General features: G+C 35.0%; 1 protein-coding gene and 1 long non-coding RNA gene across 6 annotated transcripts in view; one reads left to right on the top strand and one right to left on the bottom strand.

Moving 5' to 3' along the window:
- LOC146995341 (uncharacterized) overlaps positions 1 to 23,617 on the bottom strand; it is a 470,439-nt gene that overhangs the window by 45,569 nt on the left and 401,253 nt on the right. The gene's annotated exons all lie outside the window — the stretch shown is intronic.
- Positions 1 to 23,617, top strand: part of LOC118188795 (thrombospondin type-1 domain-containing protein 7B-like) — a 1,066,734-nt gene that overhangs the window by 914,357 nt on the left and 128,760 nt on the right. For all 5 annotated transcript variants that reach the window (XM_085823427.1, XM_085823425.1, XM_085823426.1 and 2 more), the window contains 3 exons: positions 10,967 to 11,175; positions 14,200 to 14,395; positions 17,282 to 17,480. In XM_085823427.1, coding sequence (XP_085679553.1) covers positions 10,967 to 11,175; positions 14,200 to 14,395; positions 17,282 to 17,480 — 604 coding nt within the window. The remainder of the gene's footprint in view (positions 1 to 10,966; positions 11,176 to 14,199; positions 14,396 to 17,281; positions 17,481 to 23,617) is intronic.

Genomic DNA, 23,617 nt, shown 5'->3' with positions numbered 1-23,617 from the left:
AGACTGTAACATTTTAGACGGTTAGCCCTCGTTTTTATCCCATAATCGATTATTCAGTTTATTCTCATTATTCATGGGAAAATCATGAACCTTCATGTAGCTAGACGCTCAACCATTATAAATGTACCAGAATAAAATACCAGCTCAAAACAGTCTTATTTACTGGTGGCTTTATTAAAAGAAGTGTAGCTTGCAGTCTCTGTTCTGTATGATTTCTAATTTATGATTTTTTTATAAGTTTAGATTAGAAATAAATAAATAAGAATTGTGCATAACCTGCCCACCGTTTAGGGCATATCAGAAGTTAATAGGGCTTTAACGGGGAACATGAAGAGAAGGAGTTTTTGTGTTGTAAATGATTAAATCTGTTATTGCGATATCAAATCACGGGACAACTGATTCAGCTTTAAAAGTCTTATAATAAACGTAATTACATAAATTTATGGATATTAGAAAATAAAGGAAAGCAAAACAATGTATATGATATGTACAAACAAAACAGTTTCATTTTTCAAATATATTTCATTCGTGAATTGCCAAATGCCAATAATGCCGTAAGGAGCGGGTCACGCTTAAATAATTTTTGACGTATTTAATTGACAGCGCATAAACAATAATTCATCTGTCTATACTTCTTGAAGTGGATTATACTCGAGAACTGTTAAGAGAAATATAGCATGTGATCTGACATAACATGGGTTTACAGTTATCCGGCTCCAGAAGCCAGAGTATACTGCAACCGGAATTATCCGTTTTCAGTATCAGGTCGTAATAGCCTAGTCACCAGCTGTAATACCCATACCTACTTGTTCCGACAAAACGACCCCGTTATAAGCCCCGCCGAGGCAAGACTGAGTACCACTACGGAGTACTGCTTTGTGATTGTTGTAAAGTAAGCGAGCTACCGAGATGGAAAATAATTAGACCAGTGGTCTTTTAAATATTTATTTTAAAACTTAAACAAGAATTTCTGGGTTAAATAAAGGTAAAAAATCAGCACAGTTACAGAAAGAACAGACAAAGCTTCCGCAAGACAGTTGCACGGTGTGACTTCTACCTACGGCTTTTCTCAGACAAAAGCCCCTCCCTTTCCTTTTTCGTTTGCGTCACAAGGGAACCGCACAAAAACAGTATGTCCTTAACAAGATATTTTTTTCGGCCATTTAGAGGACACTCGGTGTTTGTTTCCACGCGAACAAATAGGTACTATAATTTTAATCCTTAATGAGATTTTTTTAATTATTTTCCGGCCATTTAGCTGGCACTCGGTATTTGTTTCCATGAGAACAGTAGGTCTTCTAATTTAAACCTGATATTTCATCAGAACTGAGGATTTTTCCAGTGTTATAGATGTACTATCAAGATCTGTTCAATCCACTTGTGCTGGAAAACCAACCGCAGCTTGATAGCGGGCCCGTTAGCTGCTCCCCTGTCCAGGGATCTTTGCCGCCCATCCACAGGGCTGATGTAACTCTGAGAGGGTTGATCTGACATAACACAGGCTTGGAATTATCCGGTTCCAAGGCTTCAATACACCTATCACTGGCTTCCCCCCCTGGGGGTCGACGTAGAGAACTCTGCGAAGCTACTGGCTAGGATCTGTACCTAGGCAGTCTCGACCACGGGGGTATAAAATTTATGAACTTGGTGGTTCTGAAGGCTCTGGGAAAGGTCGCTTATTGGCCGGCCTCGGAGTCTGGCACGTCCTAGCGCGGCGTGGTTCTAGTAACTCGGGGGTCTCCCCCGGGGTCGCTGGGTAATGTCCCGCTGCGACGGGCTCGCCCAAGCGATTGGTAGGAGCATTAGACGACCGGTGCTGCTTGGTGTCTTATCCAGGTGGTGCGCTGCTCTCTTGGAGGGTAATAGTGGAGGTTGAACTTCCACGATGTGCCCAAAGTGGGAGTAGACCTGCAGTGAGATTGAGTTCTTGGAACAGGAAAGCCCAAACTTATCTTATCTTATCTTATCTTACCTATCACTGGCTTCCTTTGTTGAAATGGACGTGGCTTGTCATGACCATAAGACCAACTTGTTTGGTTAGGCGGTTCGGGCTGCGCCCGCTACTGATACTGATACTGATACCTACTACTGGCTGTAATATTCATGCCTACTTTTTCCGCCATGACGACCCTACTGCGAGCATCGCCGAGTCAAGACAGAGTACCCACTACCGACTACTGCTTTGTGAGTGTGAAGTTTAGTTGCACCATCAAGATCTACTCAAGCCACCCATGTTGGGAAGCTATCCGCAGCTTGATAGGAAGCTCATTAGCCGCTTCCGGCCCGGGGAACATTCCCGCCCGTCCACCGCTACTACTAGATGGACCTTCAGAAGGAAGATATAACATGACATAGGCTTGGAATTATTCGGTTCCAAGGTTTCAGTATCCCTATCACTGGTTGTAATACTCACGCCTACCTGTCCCGTCATGACGATCCCATTTACGAGCCAAGACAGAGTAACCACTGCTGAGTACTGCTTTATGCGTGTGATGTTTAGATATACAACCAAGATCCGCGAGAAAATTGCGGTTTTTTTTTTTTCATAGAGTAATTTTAAATGAATTAACTTACAGGAATTTTGCATAAAGAATCATACTTAATTTCTCATACACAAATAACCTCAGATCCAGTATATGAAGATCGTATCTTAAATCATTTAATCATTTCGTTAGATATGAACTCGGTCATTAGATACGTCTTTTGTTTCCTTCTTCCCTCCCTTACAGCTTTGCAGATTCTTATTGTTGTTCAGTTAGTCTGGTTTGTTTAGTTATACCAAATTACATAAGAGCTAGCTGCCAAAAGCAATAGATGCCTTCTAAGATAAAGGTCCTTCTAAGATAAAAATATTATACATACATGTTTTTCTATATCTGTAATCAATATTAGTTCTAAAAATAGCAATGCTGAAAGTAATACATATAATTTTTTCTATCAATTATTACGTTAGCCGCTTACGCAGTCAGCCAGCTAAAAAATAGTTCTCATAAAAAAGAAATATGTATATACTAGCCCAGTTATTGTATTTTTATAAAAATTATTTAGTTTTCTAACTATATCTCATAATTTAAATACTTTTCTTTAAATCAAAGAAGTTAAAAGTGGAAAAAATATTCTCAAAACCTGCGTTAATTGCTTTTAAATTGTTTATTTTGTTAATCAGTAGTAGACAGATTAAATCTGAAAGCTAAATATGTTACGATTAAAACTGAATGGCTACACGATTGCGCATGGAAGATAAAAGTATTTTATTTCGGGCAGTGACAACACATTGTTTTTTAGCTGAGTTTGTTGATTAAGAGTGAAAGACTGTTACGTTTAGCCGAATGGCAACACTCTGGTGCTCTACTGATAAGCATGCTTTATTTCGAATAGTGTTCCCACTTCTCTCATTTAAATCGTTGGGTTTATTAATCAGAAATGCGTTAAATTTACAAAAAAATATGGAATAAATAAAAATTAAATTTAAAATTTAAAATTCAGACTTTGAAGTATGCATGTGCGGAGGCAGGAGTATGTGTATTCAAAGTTTGGTTGCTGTAGGTGCAGTCCTTTATCCACAGTACGGAGAAAATACACACACATACATACATACGGCTTCTTCATTATTTAATAACAGAGATTGATTATCATTGTGTTAACAATTAACCTACGGTGCAAATATTGAACATATTTTAAAATTATTACATGCATAATGTAATTAACGATATTTCATTTATATTCTATATTATAAGTCTATTTGAAAAACAAAATGACTGTTTATTAAGTGCCAAATAGCTGGGGTTAGACATACAGGATGTAGGTATTAAATAAACGAGAAGTGATGTTATAGAGACATAAGGTATTTTTTGGAAATCAGCAGTACCTTCGCCGGGACTCGAACCACGGACCTCTCGAATGCGCGTCAAATGTGCTGACCGCTACTTCACGAAGGCGTGCTAAGAAGGGGAAGAAATACCGTATATACTCTCCCTTTTAAAAGGCGACTGGGGATTTCGGGACCCAAACGCTAAATCCCAGTGGTGGAGAATCATCATCCACCTCATTTTTTAGTTCGGGAGCCACTGTAGAGACATTAGGCATTTGTTTTGGAAGCAGGCGATGTGAAAAATGATCTATAACCTCGCCGGGATTCGAACCACGGACATCTCGAATACGCGTCGAGCGTGCTGACCACCACACCACGAAGGCTTGCTAAGAAGTAGGCAGAAATACCTGGTAATGTTCTTGAATGTTCTGTTGTTTCAGTATGTATAAGTGCTTTTAATGGTGCTTGCTAACTTGGTTTTTTTTAACAATGAGTCAACTTTATTAAGGTTTCTTAAATGTATTAATTTGTATTCTCAAAACTGTTTATAGCCAATTTTGAATCCAAATATAACAAGAAAACTATCGTCAATCAGAAGCGTAGTAGCATGGAGGTAAGAATAAAAGGAGGGGCCAACACCGCACTAGGCGTGAAGCACTGCTTCCAAGCTTTGGTCTCCAGATAGGGTGTTTTTTGTTTACATTCAGAAGCTCCCATGACAGCTTTGATAGTATTTCGACACACGACAGTTCCATACAAATCGAAAAACGGGACACTTCCGTATAAAAGAAACATTCATTGTGTGATAGATTGCGATCTGATGATATTGAGGTTAATGTTTAAATGTGAAATGGATAATTATTATTTATTAATACTATCAGAGAATTATTAAACTGGGTAAAATCTCTATAATAATTATTGAATGCTCTGCCATAATATATTTACTAGAAGATTTGAATTTGATTATGAATGTATTCTAAAACGTGTTTTAAGTCAAACGTTTAAAACTTGATGGCTAAATGTAAATATAAAATTATGTTATTATTGTTAAAATATTTGTAATTAGTCACATAAGTCAGGTTAAGATTTTATTAAATAGAGTAAAGCATGCAAGGGCTAACTGCCTAAAGGAAAAATGCCATCATGGAGGAATTTCGAAGAACAACTGACCTTCGAGTGGGTATTAAAAATAATGCATGTAATTTTCATTCAAATTATATTTGTGCATATTTCTTACGTAAAAATCTGATATATGCTAAATTATTGTAAATTACTTTACTCGAAAAATATAGTGAATGCACAGAAATTAAAGATTTGCACATGCCGAAAATGAAAAGTATGAAATATGTATGGTATTTATGCCTATGCTTGCAAAAGGCATGTATCTTCCTTTAACAAAATACGTAAATATTTATTAAATTATTTATAAATGTATTTCGAAATAGAGGATTTATTCGTTCATAAACTCCTCCGAAAGTTACTGTGAAGAAGTTTAGCTATTAAATATATCTGAATTCAGAATGATTATAAATATTATCTAAATATATAATGACATTAACATTGAATTGTAAACATAAATTGAAATCCTGTTGACAAATACGATATAAAACTATTGAAGCAAGAATTGTTCGTACTGGAAAGCAATGTGTTAAAAGGTATTGGAAAGCAAATTCTATGAGATGCGTACTTAAGAAAGTAATGAAGAAGAGGTTTAGAATATGTATTGTTGAAATTAAGGGTAAAAATATCTGATAAGTGTAACTAAAAGAATTATTTCCTTTCATTTCATAATAACTCAGTTACAAGTTTCAAATAATAATGTAAAAAAAAGAATCCTTTTTATTATTCCCTTTCAGAAATATTCATAGAAAGTTAAGTACGTGGAAATCAGCACCAATTTTTAACGTATTTCACTGTTAAAATAAAAGATGCTCTAATCTGAAATGGACCGAATAGAGCATTAATTATAAATTGACTCAGATTTTCGATTTAAAAGATGCCTCAGAAGCTAAAAATTCATGTCATAATTGTGAAAGTATTTTAAGAAGAAACTCTGTAAATAGAAAAGAAGTTATGCTTAATTTTAACATTAATAATGCAATAAACTTTGATCTTAATTTTTGTTATCCTTAATCGAATAAAATCGAACTACGTATAGCATTTAATTCCCTTTAGAACGAAATGTTGTTTAAAAAGTATCCTTTTCACATACTTAGCACTCTGAAACATAGTAGAAAAAGAAAATATACATTTATATGCATATTTAACGACGTAATTACAAAATGTTTACATCCTATCGTATCAAAACCCATTGATCTTAATGTCAATATATGTTTTAGTCTCCATGGAAGAATCGCCAGTGCTTCAAAGCAGTGTATGGGTAAAACCGGTTAGGGCCTCACCTCGTACTTTCTACCTGCATGGTAGCTAGAGGGAGGCAAGGGGAAACATCTGTCCCTGGGAGAAGCATCCAGAGGGCACCGAACTGTTGCTACGAATTTTGAGAATGAAATGTTTTCCATTCTTAGCAAAACAAGAAGAGCGCGAGATCTTAACTGAATTTTATATAACTTTTATACTATTTATCAAAGTGTAAAAAAATGTGACTGATTCAAAAATTGTTCACGCTGTATAAATTAAGTTTAATTAAAATATTCAAACTATTTCACATCCTTTCCACATTAATTCATTCCAGTTGGCATCTGGCTCTTGTTTAAAAAAGAAAATATGCACGGCAAAAAAAAAAAGAGAGAGAGAGAGATAAAGACATAAAGACGCATTCAAAATTTGTATTAATTTTCCTCCGTTATTTCAAAAATTAAAAAGAGAATGCCAAGCTTTTATTCCTGGAATCTATTCATTCATCCTTCGGAACCCACTTGTGTCCTGATCCATGGCAGTCTCTTTTAATCATCATTTACTTCGATTTTCTCCTAACACGAAAATCCTGTTTAAGATTTTGCGGCCCAAGAACGATTTATTTACATTAACTTCCAGAACATCATGGAATGTGGCACTAGCCTTTCGAGTTACGACGACTAACTCGCTTGTCTTTCCTTGCCTTCGCGATCGTTTGAATTGGTGGCGGTGTTGCAGCTATTTTTCACGGGCATTTAATAAAAGCGAAGTTTTCGCCGTGTGATGGCACTTGGAGAGATTAAACGACGCGTTTCAGCCCTGTTCTTGGCAGCTGAGAGGATTGGTGGCGCTGCAATCGTCGTGGCCATGCTTGGAGGTGAATTTAAGAGCGCGTCTAGTTCTTGATTTATGCAGAGTCTTGATCATTTGTTCTTGTTTATCATTACCACTATTTAGAGATATGTGGCATTGGTTGATATGCGGGACTGAGGTAATTTGTAAATCCACGAGTCATCAATTAACCTTTTCTAAGTTTGCTGGATATTCAGAATTGGTGTCAAAATTAGAAAATAAAATACAACCCCAATTCAGTATTTATTTTTAATACATACTAAGTAACATATTAAGTAATTCAGTATATCGTATTTAGAATACGCAAGCCAAAGAGATCGGCTATTATTTTGAAATTTAACATAAGTTTGCAGAGTCATTAGTGTTTTTTTTTTTAAAGCTCAATGGACTTTTGTTTTTTGTTTTGCGATTTTGCGTTGGTTCACTATAAATATCCATTCCACTTTCTAAACTGTTGCCACCAAATCTAAGAGTCCTACATTATATTTGAAGAAATTAAATAAGGAAAAATCTGCATAAATGTATGTATATTTCTCGCATTGTGATAAAGCAACGGTACATAGAGCTATCGAATTTTGAATGACGTAATCCTACTGCGAATATGGGCATGTGGAAGAACAAACTCGAAATTTGTTTTATTATCGATTTCATATTTTGTAAAACTTTAACGAATTTTTTATTACCAAACTCAAAGATTTCAAAGCAAGCAATGGCAACGTTGTACAGGAGAAATATTTTAATCTCCAGCGTTCGAGACTCTATCGGAAATTCTAAAGATATGCTCAATTTAAACTATTTTGCGATATTGATCTTGAACTCAATTTTAGGTTTTAAGTGCGAAGAACGTGATATTTAATAAATAAAGGTAACACACAAAATGTTAGAAAAACGCCCTTTGGTCTTAATTCAAAATCTTAAATCTTTCAGATTTTTATTTTTTATAAATGTATTTGAAACGAAGGATTTATTTATTTTATTTTTTTAAGTCGAAAGGGGCAGTTTGCCCAGAAGAACTATTAATTTCATTTTGGCATTGTTTCACTTTTCAAATTGTTGCCACCGAATATTATCGCCCTGTATTATGTTTAAAGAAATTAAATAATGAAGAATCTGCAAGAATATATGTATGTTTCTCGCACTGTGATAAAGCGACGGTACCTAGAGCTATCAAAGTTTGAATAACGAAATCTATCATCGAATATGGGCATCTGGTAGCCCTAATTTAGAATTTGTTTTATTATCGATTTCATATTTTGTAAAACTTTAACTAATTTTTGATTAGCAAACTCAAGGATTTCAAAGCGAGCCATCGCAACTTTGTACAGAAAAAACATTTTTATCTCCAGCGCGCGAGACAGTGTATCCGAAATTCTAACGATATACTCATTTTAGAATTATTTTGCGATACTGCTGTTGAACTGAATTGTATGGTTTAGTTGCGAAGAAAGTGATATTTAATAAGTAAAGATAACACAAAATGCTAAAAAACGCCCGTTTGGACGTAATATTTTCAGATTTTTTTTGCTATGTACACGTGAAAAGAAAATGCTTAAAAATATTTCAATGCGAATGAAATCAGTTCATTCTTTCCAAGGATAAACCAATTCGTAAACAATTTTTTTTGTTGCCAAACAAGGAAACAAAGTGTTTTCAGATTTCGAGTCAGTTCCTGTACGTATGCAATATCATGATTTAAATTTAATGTAATACAACAACATTTTCAATAAAAGCATCAATAAAATAATTACCTGGCAATAACATACCGTGTCACTTGAAAAAAAAAAGTTGCCAACAGCAAGCATTTATTTAAATTACTCATATTAACGAAACATTTTCGACATACAATGAAATCGTGTGCTTTCTTCAACGTCAGAACATGGCCTTATATAATAATAATATATTTAATGTTTGGCAGTGCTGTTTTTATTTCATATTTGTAATACTTACAAATTTTTATTAACAAACTCCACGATTTGAAAGTGAGCAGTGGTAACGTTTTCGAAATAAAGCAGATTTTTATCTCTAGTGCGCGAGACCGTTGCCGCTTGGAAAAATAATGTCGAAAATGAGCGTTTTCAGAATTTTTAATTAATATCTCGGCTGATAAAACTTGCACGAATATGAGAATGGTCGAAATGGAATCCGGGGGTACCTCTCTCAAAACTCAACTCCCCGTTGGTTTGGAGGATTGCTACAAACAAACAAATTGATTTGAAAAATATAAATTAGACTTTTAATAAATTGCTTTTAAGCAGTACTATTAATATTTTAGCTTTTGGAAAGAATCATAATCTATAACAATTTCTTATTAATCACATCAAAATTTTATTTAAAGTTATGATAATATGCGAAATAAATCGCATTTCTTGTATTTAGTAAATAAATATATTATTTATTTGTCAAGCATTATTGCATGACTTAAAGCAGAATGGAAGGCTATTTCAAACATTCACAAATGCTTCTGTTAAATAAAACAAATGCTTCTGTTTGTAAGCTGTATATAACAATAAATTTTGGTTAAATTTGCACACAGTCTATGCGGAACTATGCACATACATCTCAGTTGTGTTCCAATTCATGCCTCACCGACAACACGCTTTCTGCCCTGCTTTATGATTACTCCATGGAAGTGAGACACTCAATCTATTATTACAGCAGACTTCGCTGTTTGGCGTAAACGAGGGATGATGTAATAATAGATTGAAATTTGCCCCTAAATACATTCATTTGTGAGCGAGAGTCGTCGCAATAATGCAGGCAGGAACAGCGGACGAAATTTACCAACCATTCAACTCTCGCAGCTTTCATCAATGCAAATTCAGAGGCGTGTGTATCATTTAGAAACTTGCAAATGTGTCATTTGTGCTGCAATCTGTGTATCATTATTCGTAGGTATTATTACGGTATGTCAAATATGTGAGTTATGCTAGTCGCTTCCATAGACATGGTCCTTCCCATTTACTATTCAATGTACGAAAACTGTAACAGAACCCTTTCTGAATGATATCAGAGTTTTGAGAATAATACCTGAGTTAAAGATCCATTGTTAACTTTTTGACTTTAACTTAGTGTTCAAGGCACTCTATTCTGTGATATTGGGCCAAAAAAGAATTACGACAGCTGTCGCAGTCATTATGACGTTTGTTTGTTTGTGTAGTTGAACACGACAAACACCGAGATTACCTGTCTAAGAAGAGCCATGCCTTCGTAGCTGGCAGTTTAAGAGAAATTGGTTTCTACATGGTGTTTATAATAATGAATTTTTGGTGATCAGCTGCGATAAAACAAATCGATATATAATAATGAATTTTTGGTGTCCAAGCGGCGATAAAGCAGCGATTAAACAAAAACGGTTGGTGTAACTTACACCTCATAGAGAACAAACTTAGTTTCAAACGATATTTACAAAAGAAATATACAGTTTCAGTTTGTGTTCGCAAGAAAAACATGATAAAAATCATGGTAATAGTGAAATTTTTCTTATATCATTAATATGCTTCTACGTGCGCACACGTGATCCCCGCAGAATATATGAACAATATTTAGTCCCAACCATATACTTTGTAAAATATAAGTATAATCAAGCCTTTAATATAAACTCTGCTGCTAATGTAAACTGAATACAGGATAAAGTTGCATGATATTCTTGAACTTTTACAATATCGCTTTCTATTCAGAAAAGCAAATAAGTTGTTTATTCGCGTGTTTTTCTTTTGAATACAGGATAAAGTTGCATGATATTCTTATGGGCAACTCATATACGTATTTTACAAGTGAATTAAGAATTGAACAAATGGAAATAAAACTGTATTTCAGTTGGAGTATAATAAGAAGAGAAAACGTGGAAGCAAAATGAAAATGAAGTTTTGCAAATGCGTTCTGCGCCTACTTTAATGATGAAAGAAATAATCTGAAGAAGCGTTTTTGTTTTCTTTTTCCTTTCAGGATATAGACGTCGTGATCGCAGCGTCGTTGTCAGCCCGAGTAATGAAGGAAAGCAATGTCCTCATCTGCAGGAACTAGACGAATGCTCTGAAATCGAGATTTTTGATTGGCAGTATGGGAGCTGGAGTAACTGTTCCATTCTGGATCCCCAAGCTGTCTGTGGCCCAGGAGAGAGGACTAGAGATTACACATGCGTCAATTATGATGGTGTACGTAGATGTCACTTGACTATATATAATTTTTCTTCTCGAAATTTGTGCAGAAATCATTCTGCTCTAAATTCGCTGATCCTTATAAATGTGAATTTTAAGATAACAAAATTTTCTCAATATTAAATGTTACTGAATGCTAAAAAAATCATGAGAATATAAATAATAAGACTTATTCTTTTATCTACAGTATTTACTTCCCTACACACATAAGAGTTCTATTTTTAAAAATAGATCTGACCACATATCTACTTTTAGAGTTGTTTTCACTTAATAACCTAGAAGAAATAACTTTAATTGTGGGCATTAATTGTACTATTACGAAACTAAATTTCTGCTCAGTAGCACACTAATTAAAATTGGACAATGTTTTCTTGAGTCTTGAATGAGTGAATGAAATGCATACGCAGCTGTTTACTGCCCCTTGCTTTTACTGGCATGATTTTCACATAAATTATTTACAACTGGAAGGCTGCTAGATTAATTTAATCTCCCAAATATTGCATCACCAAGGTTATAGTGCCTACTAGCCACATTAAAGCAGTTAGCCCTGACGTACACTGCTTTACCCATTTATCCAGTTTACTAATTTTTTTTAATGCCAAAAAACAACGCCAACGCTTGTAACGATTGATGTTTTAAACTTTCAAAATATTTATTAAATCAATTGTTTTCACTTTGTTTTTTGATAAAACGTATTGTTGCGAAATGCTGAGCGGTGAGATAGCTTCCGCGCAAAGCGGCGTTAGGGTTGCCAGAAAGTGGCAGGGAAAGGCAAAGTTCCCAGATTTGGTGCAAAATCGTCCATTTGGCGATATTTGGTGACAAAATTGGCAAGATGCCATAGATGCCATAGACGGGAACATTCTAGAACACCTTCTTAGTGGTTTTCTAGGGAATATTCTGAAAGGTAGGTTAAAGCTATATATACCCTGCCTGTACAAGGAGAAAATAGTGTCTTGAGTTCAGAGATTAGCTTGAGAGTGATCGACCGAATCGGGAGCTGTACTTTAGTTCTTTGTCGTGAAGCTGTCTTCACCATTATAGCCTGAAGGCTGTGTTGTTGATTGTTTCTCAGCGTGTTTGTCGTAGTCTTTCGAAAAGTGTAAACGTGTTTTTAGAACTGTCCTGTGTAATAGTGCTTACTGGTGAATAAATTGTGTCTTGATTCTTCATCAAGTGTTATTATCAATTACTTCAGATCCACAAACACGTAGAACGCAACATTATGATCTCGATAATCATCATAAATCCAACGTAGTCTAGAATCAATATTAGGAACATTGAAGATAATCTACTGTGTCGTTTGGGTCATAATGTATCATTGTTTCATATGATAAATTTTACAATCGGCTTATTCATTAAGTTCAGCATTTTTCCTAGGTTTTTCCAGGTTAAGTCTGGCAGATTGTTGGAGCAGTTTTAGCAAATAATAATTTTTGTGTGTTGAATTATAGGTATTAAGATGTTAAAGAATGTTCTTATATAGTCTTGTTTTCATAAGCATGAGAAAAAATCAAAACTAATATGCCGATAAATGCTCATGATCGCATAGAAGAAATTTGTATTAGAGTAAAATATGTTTAACTGGGCAGTAAAGGTTATGACAATAAAAAGTCAAAATTGCGTGGAAGATAGAGTACTATAAATAAATTTTGATCTTTATCTTGAGATGCCAGTGTTCACAGGCTCACTAGTTTCATGAGAAATATGTTATCATCATGTGACAACAAAGACGGCTTCCAATTGGAAGCATGCAAGAAGAAAAGTAACATACCTTTATTTGAATTTGGACACTGAAAGGAATAATAGCAACCACTCATCGAAGGATGAAAAGCTGTATTGGTCTCAGTTCAACTTACTTTTGTGTGGACCTCACAAGATAGTAATTCCTGTTAAGAAATTCAGTTAGGCAATAACTTAAATGAAGTGATGGACAAGTGTGTAATCGGTAAAAAAAAAGTATCTTTCTCATCTTAAATCTGACTTTACTGAATCATACTTGACTAGAGTCATACTTGACTCTAGTCAAGTATGATTCAGTAAGTCAGTCAAGTATGACTTACCTTCAGCCAGCCAGTCATACTTGACTGACTTTAAACGCGAAGAAGTTCTTTTGCCATTTTTGTTTCTGCATATTATGTTAGAAAAATAAATTGTTCATTGTTTCGTTTCATGCACCCCTTTCACCGTTGCTAGACGATAACTTCCCCCCATCCATTACATAAACATTTATTTAAAATTAAATTATTTTTAATGTGTTTTGTAAAATAAACAAGAAAAAGTATAGAAAATATTAATAAATGTAATTTTTTATATTCATAAAATAAAACTGAATACTTAACAGGAAAACAAAAGGCTGGCAGCAATTCCACCGCCCTGAAAGTATGAAATTCCCCTATAGTTAACAGACCCTGTTCTAGACCTTTATTTTGAGTAGATGCAGTAAGTCGAATACCAGTTCTTCTAATTCAAATTACATTTACTTTTGTTATTTTAAAAATGCAGTTTCCATTCAGCTTGAGATTTCAAAACTTTTAGAAATTTAAAAGAATTCATTTTGAAGTTACTAGAATTCATACTGTTTCATTACTATATTCTCCTGGCAATTTCGACCATAAATGCATTTATCAAAAAGGATGGCTGAACACCGTCTATAAGGATTTTGGACATTTTAATAATTTTATTTCCAGTCTTAGTATATTACAACTTAAAAAATTAAGTCCGTAACGATTACGTAGAAGACTGCTATAACAATATCGCCCACTGAATCACTAAATCAACCTGGAAAATGCGTTGAGCCTTTCAGATGGTGATTTTCAGTTCAACATCCGTCTTCCGCGGACATAAATATTTTGCCGTAACCTAATGATAAGCGCATACGTTCGTACTGCGTTAATATACTTCCACCAGAATATGGAACATGTAATTCATTCAATCACTATATGAATTCTCATTTACGCAAATTTCGGTATTCTTATATTTTCTTCGGTATTGGCTTACGAAAGTATTATATATTTATAGGCACCCATGAGTGAATTAATATGCAATCATCACAAATATCTGGAGGGGCCAAGCGGATCCTGCCGAGTTCCCTGCCCCAATGACTGCATCATGACTGAATGGTCAGAATGGTCAGTTTGCAGTAAGAGATGTGTTTCTTTGGATGACGAAGGAGAACAAATTAGGAATAGATCTGTACTCGCTATTGCTGGAGAAGGTAGGTTATTTTCTAACCCCCAAAAAATCAAGGAAATTCATAGAAAATTAGCCATTATTCATTTTGACTTTTTATGATTTTATTTCCAGTTTTAGTATATTACAACTGAATAAACAATTTAACAGTTTGACTAACTGCAAATCAAATCCAAATTATATATTCCTAATTGCAAATTATAAAATGTTTCCCTCAGATGCTTGGATATTACTACTCAAAATGAATGTAAATTTTTTAAAAAAAGTATGAAAATTACATAATTTTTCAAGCGATCTTTTGTTTTGCAAAATTGAGTTTTGTATTAAATTTTATATTTTTAAGTAGATTTAAAAGCTCTATATATGAATTTAATTTAAAGAAATTTCACAACGACTAACGAAGTTAGTGCTTTCTTTGATAGCCCCATTCTAAATTTGCTTATAAAACCAATCCTGAACAGTTTCTAAACAAAGGTTTTGATGGACCAGAGATGCATATCGCGGATAAAAATAATCTTTTCTACCTTTCTTTTTAAAGCATCTAAAAGTTTGAGTTGTGTTAAAATATGAATGTGGGGCAATTATATGAATGCATAACAAAGCATCAGCATCGTCTCAAAGGATATGCTACGTATATGTGTGAATATATAACAGGTTATTCTTCTCTTACCGGCAAGGTCGTAGACATGCGGCTTGGAAAAATTTTTGACGCCTGTGAGAACGTATATATACGTGCATCTTAAATTATATCTAAGAAATTAAGTGATAAAAGCAAATACATCCACGTATAAAATACCAGGCGCATTTTGGTATTAAAAAAACAAATATCTTTTTGTCATGGTAGTTTGGAGAAAGTTTTGCTTTCTTAGCGAAACCGCGTGCCAGTCTGAGTTAATATGAGTCTTCGGAAATCACATTTTTCTAATATATGCAATTTAACGCTTAAAATATATATTAAGATAATGATTCAATTATACTCTTATTTTTGTCTTAAGATAAAATATATTTAATAAATGTTAAATCATTATATGTTACTTTCTAGCAGAGTAGCTATAACAAATAAAGCTTATGTATGTGAAGTTGTCTTCAAAGTAAGCACTTCTGTATTACATTAGAGTGAAAATTTTTAAAAATTACTTTTGAAAAATGATAGTCATTACTTAGGATGAGTTACAGTTAAAATCTTGACGAGTGGTTAGTATTCTTCATGCGATACTACTTCTTGCAGCTGTCATTAAACCTCTGACTGATGATGGGAAAAAAGTAGCCTAAAATCTTTAAAGAAAACAAACTCAGTCGTTTGGGCAATAACATACACATCGCTTTTTTCATTAATTCATTAAATAAAATTCATTTTTAATGTACTTTTCCAAGTCTTTTTTTCCAAATGTTTATTGGTGAACTCCAACAACAGAGAAGTCAATAAATAAGTGCCTGTATTTCTGTTTTCCAGTGTTTTACTGTAGTTCCAAACAGATAAAAAACAGCCACGAAGGTTTTGGGACTGGGATGTAGCTATCTTCCTTTCATACGTTAGAACAAAGACAGTAAACAAAGAAGGTAAAGAAGGTTAGGCTCTTCCCGACACTGAAGTCACTTGCTTACAGAAAAGGAGAAAACGAAGCCACAAAGGAGTAGTTGCTTTTGAGCAGATTAAGGAGTTGGTGACATCAAACAACAGCAAACGTTGCGGTATAATAACCTGGCGATAGAGTTCGCTTTAATAAATAGAACTGGGAACTGAACTATCTTATTTGGTGAAGATTACCACCAAAATATATGACTTGTTTCGGATGTTGCGTTACTAAATATATCCTCCTCAATTGATTGCATATCTATCATTCCTATCAGTTCATGATTTAAAGAAAACTAAACTAATTTTCCACAAGCGGGGTAATCTGGCGCCAAATTCGTTTCGCTTGCGAAGTCAAACTTGACATCTTTGTTTCATTTCGCAATTAAAAATTGCGAAAAAACGGCGATGTAAAATCTAACATTGCCAAACGAAGATGATGCTAAACATACCCCAAGCATCAGTTACTGCAAAGTAAAACATAAATTTAAACTAAAAATAACAAAAATAAATTACTACAAAAATAATAACATACCAAATGTCTCTTCACTCGCATCAAAAAATTGTCAACCAAATAAATATATTAAAATTCACTAAGAATGGGTGCATCATAACTCACTAAAACATATGCAAGTTACTATCATACTGTTGTTACACACTCTGCACTTTCGCTCAACACTTTAAACATTCTACATCCAAGGAACAAAACTAAAATATAATTAACTGACCCGAAAATATTAACTAAATAAAATTAAATGAAAACACTCATAAATTATAAACTACACGTCATCTGAAATCCAACATTCTCCCACCAACGACAGCTTAGCCTCCTCCAAATATTAAACAGTGAAACTTTTAAAAATAATTACAATATTTCAAAATTAAATTTCAAATAAAATAATTCCGCGCTTACCCTGCCTATGGAAGATTAACCGAAAACTCAGTATTTGCTGTGACCTACTATAATGTGAATTTTTTCTCCTACCTTTTCATTGAACAAAAATGGTTTCAGAGATTTACTATTCATAATTTTTTTTCATTTATTTTAATCATTTCTTAATTTGGAAGCAATACAATCCATCGTTCAAAACGTTTTTGATATTTTAATCTTTTGTGAAACATTTTGCGCATTTTACGAATACATTTATTAAATACAGAAATCTCTGCTTGGTTATTTTTCAAATCGAAATGCTTCGAAGGCGTAAGATTCATATGCAAATTCTGAATAAATTAACTTAAATCTTTTTCCTCCGTTCATAAAGCTACTAGAACACACATCAAATGATATCAGGTTTCCAGAACCTATTTTATACCTACAGATTCCTTTTTTTCCCACAGGGGGCAAAGAGTGTCCCAAGAAGAGGAGGAACGGCAGAAGCTGTAATATGTACAGCTGTGTACCATACAAATGGGAGACTTCAGAGTGGGGACTGTGCATTACATCTGACCATCATGGGGAAATTTCATACGGCACTGGATTCCAAGAAAGGCAGATACGCTGCGTGAAAGGAGGAAAAGAAGTCAAGTCCACCAAAATGTAAGTTTCAAACTAATTGCTTCGTAATACTCTGTATGTACAAAGTAACTTCAAACATACTTTTTTTAAATTATCGAAAATAAAGTTATTTATTTCTGAAAATTTAAAAAACTTATAATAACGGATAACTGCTTTCGACAGTTGCACACATGATGTTCATAAAACTAATGAAAACGTTCAGAGAATTTATTTTATGAAACTTTTGTAGTGCTAGATATGGCAGATGTGTCATCCTTTCAACCCGTGTTTCTATCGAGGATATAAAGAAATTATTGATAGCCTATATGAAGATGCGGGAAGAAATCCTGGAACCTGTTCTTTGAGTATTAAAGCCGGTATCGCTGGAGCAAGTACAGTGTCTGAATAACAGTTTTTCTTTCAGTTGGATTTCAAACGGGGAATAAAGAGAAATGTCCACTGGAGGCAAATTAAAATATGTTGTGTACTCTAGTATTATTACCTGTATCCAGTCAGTTGCTATTTACCAGAATTCCATTTAAAATTCTGACAACGTCTCTCACTGGGAGCGCTAGAGATTTTGCTGCTGTTAGAAAGAGAACACTGCAGTCACGGTACCTGTGCTATGATACTGCTGCGTTCCACGGGTTCGCAGATTTAGAGTAATTGATGATAACACTTGATAAAGCATCAAATCACAATTTATTCGACAGTATTACACAGGAGAGTTCCAAAGAAACGTTTACAGTCGTCGAAAAACTACGATAAAGACGCTGAAACAATCAGCAACACAGCCTTCAGACTATAACGGTGAAGATAGCTTCACGGCAAAGCCCTAAAGTACAGCTTCCGATTCTGTTCGGTCGTTCTCAAGCTAATCTCTAAACTTAAAACACTGCTACTGAACTCACCATAATATTCGAGATACTTTCTACTCCGCGTACAGCCAGGATATATATACAGCTTTTGACCTGCCTTCAAGAATATTCTTGGGAAAACCGATGAGAGTTAGTTTTAGAATGTTCTCTTTCCTTCTATAGCATATCGCCTATTTTGTCTCCAAATGGGCGATTTCGCGGCAAATTTGACAACCCTGCCTTTCCTTGCCATTTTCTGGAAACCCTAAACCCGGCTTCGCGGGGAAGCTACCTTACCGCTACAGCGTAAAAATATCATAAAACGCTTCTGAATGATTATCTTAATGTTGTAAATATTTTCATTATTCTGTACAATATGAAGTTATTTGGGGGATTTTAAAACTACAGGTAAGTTTTTCTCCGCCTTTTTTTTAAAAAGCTAATTCTTTGCCACTTTAAAAATATGTTATTATTTTTTTTTTTCGATTAAAGCTTCGTAATTGATATAAATTTGTATGTAAACATTTGAGTATTACAAGAGGTGGAAAGGCAGATAAAATGTTGCAGAAGCTTGTTGAATTTTGAAAACGACCTAAAGATATTTGTAGTGCATTGTTTGCAGCACTTTAGAGGTACTTTCTACTCCATGTACAGGCAGGATATATACAGGTTTTGACCTGCCTTCAAGAACATTCTTGGGAAAAACCGATAAGAATTAAGTTTAGAATGTTCTCTTTCCGTCTATAGCATATCGCCTATTTTGTCTCCAAATGGGTGATTTCGCGGCAAATCTGACAACCCTGCCTTTCCTTTCCACTTTCTGTCTTCCTGCTGGAGATACCTTTCTGTAATCTATGTGGAAGGTGGAAAGTGTACTGAAAAGTGAAAGGCTAAACATAAACAGCTAATAAAAATGCAAAATATATAATTCTGTATTTCTTGCCAATGTACGGTACATTAAAAGCCAATTTCAACCAATTTTGTAACATGCAAAAAAGTCAGGAATAAGTTTACTTTTGTGAAAGTAATTTAACCGTTAGGTTATTATTCCCTTCGATAATTTAGTCACTCAGCAGTCAATATAATTTGTGCCTATTAGTTGTTAATTTGTTAATTTAGGACGCAGTCAGGCCCGCCTGGCGAGCGAAGCTCGTCTTATGAGTCAAAAGGCTGTGCCCAAATTACACTACAAACGGCAGCTTATAGAGACCCTACAGCGCTCAAAAGCCAACACAAACGCGAATAAATAACATAACCCTCCTGCGATGCCGAGCACCAAGCTCAAATAACATAACATTGAAAAAAAAATACTAAATGAACATAAAAAAATTACAATAGTAAATCAAGGTTGCAAAGCTATAAAAACCAGTAAGACGTTACAATATCTAAATAAAACCAGCAAATAAATAAGGGGTTGGTGTAACATCACTAAACTCTAAATAAACTAATTTCTAAACAAACTAATTACAACTCTAAATAAATTAATTTTTACGGCTCCAAAAACATAAATAAATAAATAAGGGGTTAGTACGACATTACTTAAAAACAATATAAAACAAACAAAAACACAGGCAGTCAATAGTTGAACTCTAGCTATATTTCCAGTTCTTTCTCTGTTTAAGCTAATAATTTTCATAATCTCTCGAGCAGTCTTATAATTCTTCCTATCACATAAATTTTCTGTAGAAGTGATCTTAAAATCTTGATGGAACGAAATAGTTAGACCGCATCCACGCACGAAGCCATACCTGTATCGTAGTAGTAATTCAGATGGTATTTTCAGATGCATTGCTTGCAGCATTCATGGAAATCGTGTTCATTATGCAATCCAACTTTCCTGGACGATCTGGATGAAATGTTGCAGAGAAAGACTCCGCAGAGAAGCAATCCCGGCGAACGTGTTCCCCATGTGTAACGTACATTCGAGTCAGTTTCCTTTGGAAAGTCCTTCAATAAAACATCCCTGCTCTTAGGCAAATAGCCTCTCGCTGTCGGTGGAAAAAAGGCGTTCGCGTGCTTTACTGTAATCAAATTAAATAAACAACTGTACAGAGGAGACTAAGCTTCTATTATGCATGCTCTTGAATCTATACTCAGTGCATTGATACTGACTTTGGATCTATTGATCTTAATGCTGAACGAAAATCGTCTTTAATTGGGCATTCAACTTTTCTTGGTCACTTTTATTACCGTGTCTTCGCTTTCATAAACATTTGCACGCGCAAAGATATTTACCGTGTCTTTGCTTCCAGAAACATTTGCATGAGCAAAGCTATTAATTTTTAGGAAAGGAAGAGGAAAGAAACCAGTTACCTGGTAATCAGATCCGTGGAAATCGTTGGAACTCTAAATAAATCAATTTCTATATAGCTCCAAAACAAAAAAAAGAAAAATGAACGGGATGCCTATCTCTGTTATACTGAAGGTAATTTGTGATTTTCGTAATCAGTAAAAGAGATTTTAAGCAAATATAATTTTTTTCAGCTTTAGATGTACTAAATAATATAGTAACGAAATGTCAAGGCGTGGTAAGGTAGCTTCTCCGCAAAGCAGGTTTACGTTTGCTATAAAATGGCAAGGGAAGGGCAGTGTTGCCACATTTGGCGAGAAATCGCCCATTTGGCGACAGAATTGGTAATATATGCAATGGACGGATGGAGAACCTTCTGGAACGAGTTCTTACGGTTTAGCCCAGAATGTTCTCGAACACAGGCCAAAAAGCTATATAAACCCTGCTGGTAGGCGGAGAGTTAGTGAGAATCCATCGAGTGGATAGTCAATCAGTCATTTAAAACCTCGTCTAGCGAGTTGATAGTCAGTGATTGAGCGAGTGTCCCGAAGTCTAGCGCCGAGTTGGTCGTCGAGGGCATCGAGAGAGTCCTTAAGTGTATTGCCAGTTAGTGCATCGTCGAGTTTTGTCTTAGATTGTGCTGAGAGCTGTACTCTTGCGTATCGTCGAGTGCATCAAGAGTTACAGCGTGGAGAGTCTCAAGAGTACGTGGAGTTTCGAGAACGACCGAGCAGAGTAGGGAGCTGCACTTTGGTGCTTTGTCGTGAGGCTATCTTCACCGTGATATTACTTAATTACTTAATGACGTGATAGCCTGATAACCTGAAGGCTGTGTGTCGCTGATTGTTCCAGCGTGTTTATAGTAGTTCTTCGACGATTGTAAAACCTGATTTTGGAGATGTCCTGATTAATATTGGCTAAATAAAGTGTGTTTCGCTATTTCATGAAGTGCCGCCGTTATTCACTCCAAATCTATGAACCCCGTACGAACGTGAAGGAAGAAAATAACGTACCAAAAAGAAAAAGAAACAAAAAGAGAGATACCTATCTCTGTTACATTGAAGGTAATTTGTGATCTTCGCAATCAGTACAAGAGATTTTAAGCAAATATAATTTTTTCAGCTTTAGATGTACTAAATAATATGTTTTACTCAGTGTGTCGGTATTGTTTTTTTAACCAAAAATTAGATAAGTAAGTTGTCTGAAAACTTAAAATTTTCTACTTTTTTAATCATAGTCTGATTTCTAGAAATAACGCGATATATCAGGTAGCATCTATAACAGATTTTTTACAGGTAGCTTTTGTAGAAGAAGTCAAAAATAGCTGTGATTTTTACTAAATGCGTCCTCAGTTAATGAGAAATTCCTCGTTCCACTAGAATGACCTTACAGTGCTGTTTAGACATTTTAATGAATGTCAGAAACTTTCACCGTGCCATTGGCGTATTACTTGATGACGGACCTCATTACTTACCTTTCCAAAATAACTTTATGAAACCCTATGATTCTTGTCAAAAAAGCATTTTTTAATGCATGAAGAACCAAGACTCGTGACCATCGCAGAAATGCTTTTGCAATTAAAATAAACTATAAACCAAAAGATGTTTACTATGCCATGACACTAAGCCAAAATATTTTTTTGCCGCTCTTTCTCGAACAGCTAAATAAAATTTCGGATAAATAAGTTTATGGTTTTCTCATTATGTAGTGCTATTTATGTTCTTGTGAAACATTACTTCTTGTTTTTTGTCACTTCATTAAGTACGTTGATTTAGGTTTCATGCATTCGCAGAGGCTGGCTGAACCGAGCTCCAAAGCCCTCAAGGGATATTGATCTTAGGAGGAATGTCTTCGTTGAGCGCATGCTGAGGGAACCATTATTCGTGTTATGGCGGAAGATATCATATATTTCCATGTAGCTAACCCGTTCTACCTCTGGCAGCGGAACCCAAAGCGAATTACCAGTTTAAAACCTAGCGATGTGTAGAAATCCTAAACGCTTGTCGACATCTAATGAGTAGATTTTTAACCCCATTATGATAATTAATTTTTATAGAGGGATGCTAATATCAAAAGTTAAGATTTGCTGTTTTGAAATTCATGAAAATGGATATGCCAGGTTTTTAAAATACATAGGGTTAAGTTGTAAGATGTTGATCTCACTTCTGTAACTAAAACAATGTTGCAAAAATTTCCTGTGAAGGAGAAAAATATTTATTTTAAGAAAGACGCAATCTACAAATGTATTATTCAATCGTGTAAAAATATTGCCGTGCACTGATACAATGGAGATATTTCTTTAAAGAATATTGGCACAATGAATTTTACTTAATTCGGTATAAGTTGTCAAAAGCAGTTTTCAGTTGGTAGTTCATCTGCTGTATACTGGCCAAGCAGAGCGTTCACCAGGATAATTTGACATTTAACTAGCCGGTGTAGTGGTTAGTAAATAGTACATAAGTGGCATAGTGGCCCGCGTTCAAATCCTGGAGAAAGCATAGTAGTAACTAACTGTTCCGTCTTTACATTGGAGGCAATGGTGGCCACCTGTTAGGTGCTGTTATTGCTCTTGCTTATGCTCACTTGTCTGACGTAGTCAGCCTAAGCTCACGAAATTCCTCGTGGCAAGGAGTGCTAGATTACGCCTGCCGTTGCAACCGCCTTAAACATCATTCAGGTGACAGTGCGATTTACCTCAGTTCCGCCCCCAATTTTGATGGAGAGCACCCAGGGGGGGGGTCGGGTCCGAAGGTCTCCCACCCTTCTCCCCTTCCACCAAACCACACGAGGGGACTTTCGGCTCGCCGCATATTTAAAGTGCCGCCATACCGCACCGACACTATACATTTACAACCATCCATACCTTTTCCAAAAAATTACAAACACTATACATTACAAACATCCATGCCGAATCCGGGCCCTTTGTCACGGCAGTAAGCTACGCTAACCACTGTACCGGTTGGACGGCACTAGATGCTTCCATAAGGAAATGATCACCACTATTGGCCTTTGTAGTTCCTTATCGCTATTAA

The sequence above is a fragment of the Stegodyphus dumicola genome, chromosome 9 (genome assembly GCF_044657685.1).
Source record: "Stegodyphus dumicola isolate Sdum_Otavi_A_Nest chromosome 9, ASM4465768v1".
NCBI classification, from domain to species: domain Eukaryota; kingdom Metazoa; phylum Arthropoda; class Arachnida; order Araneae; family Eresidae; genus Stegodyphus; species Stegodyphus dumicola.
Note: the sequence above shows the minus strand (reverse complement) of the source record. Positions and strands in the feature narration are given on the sequence as shown.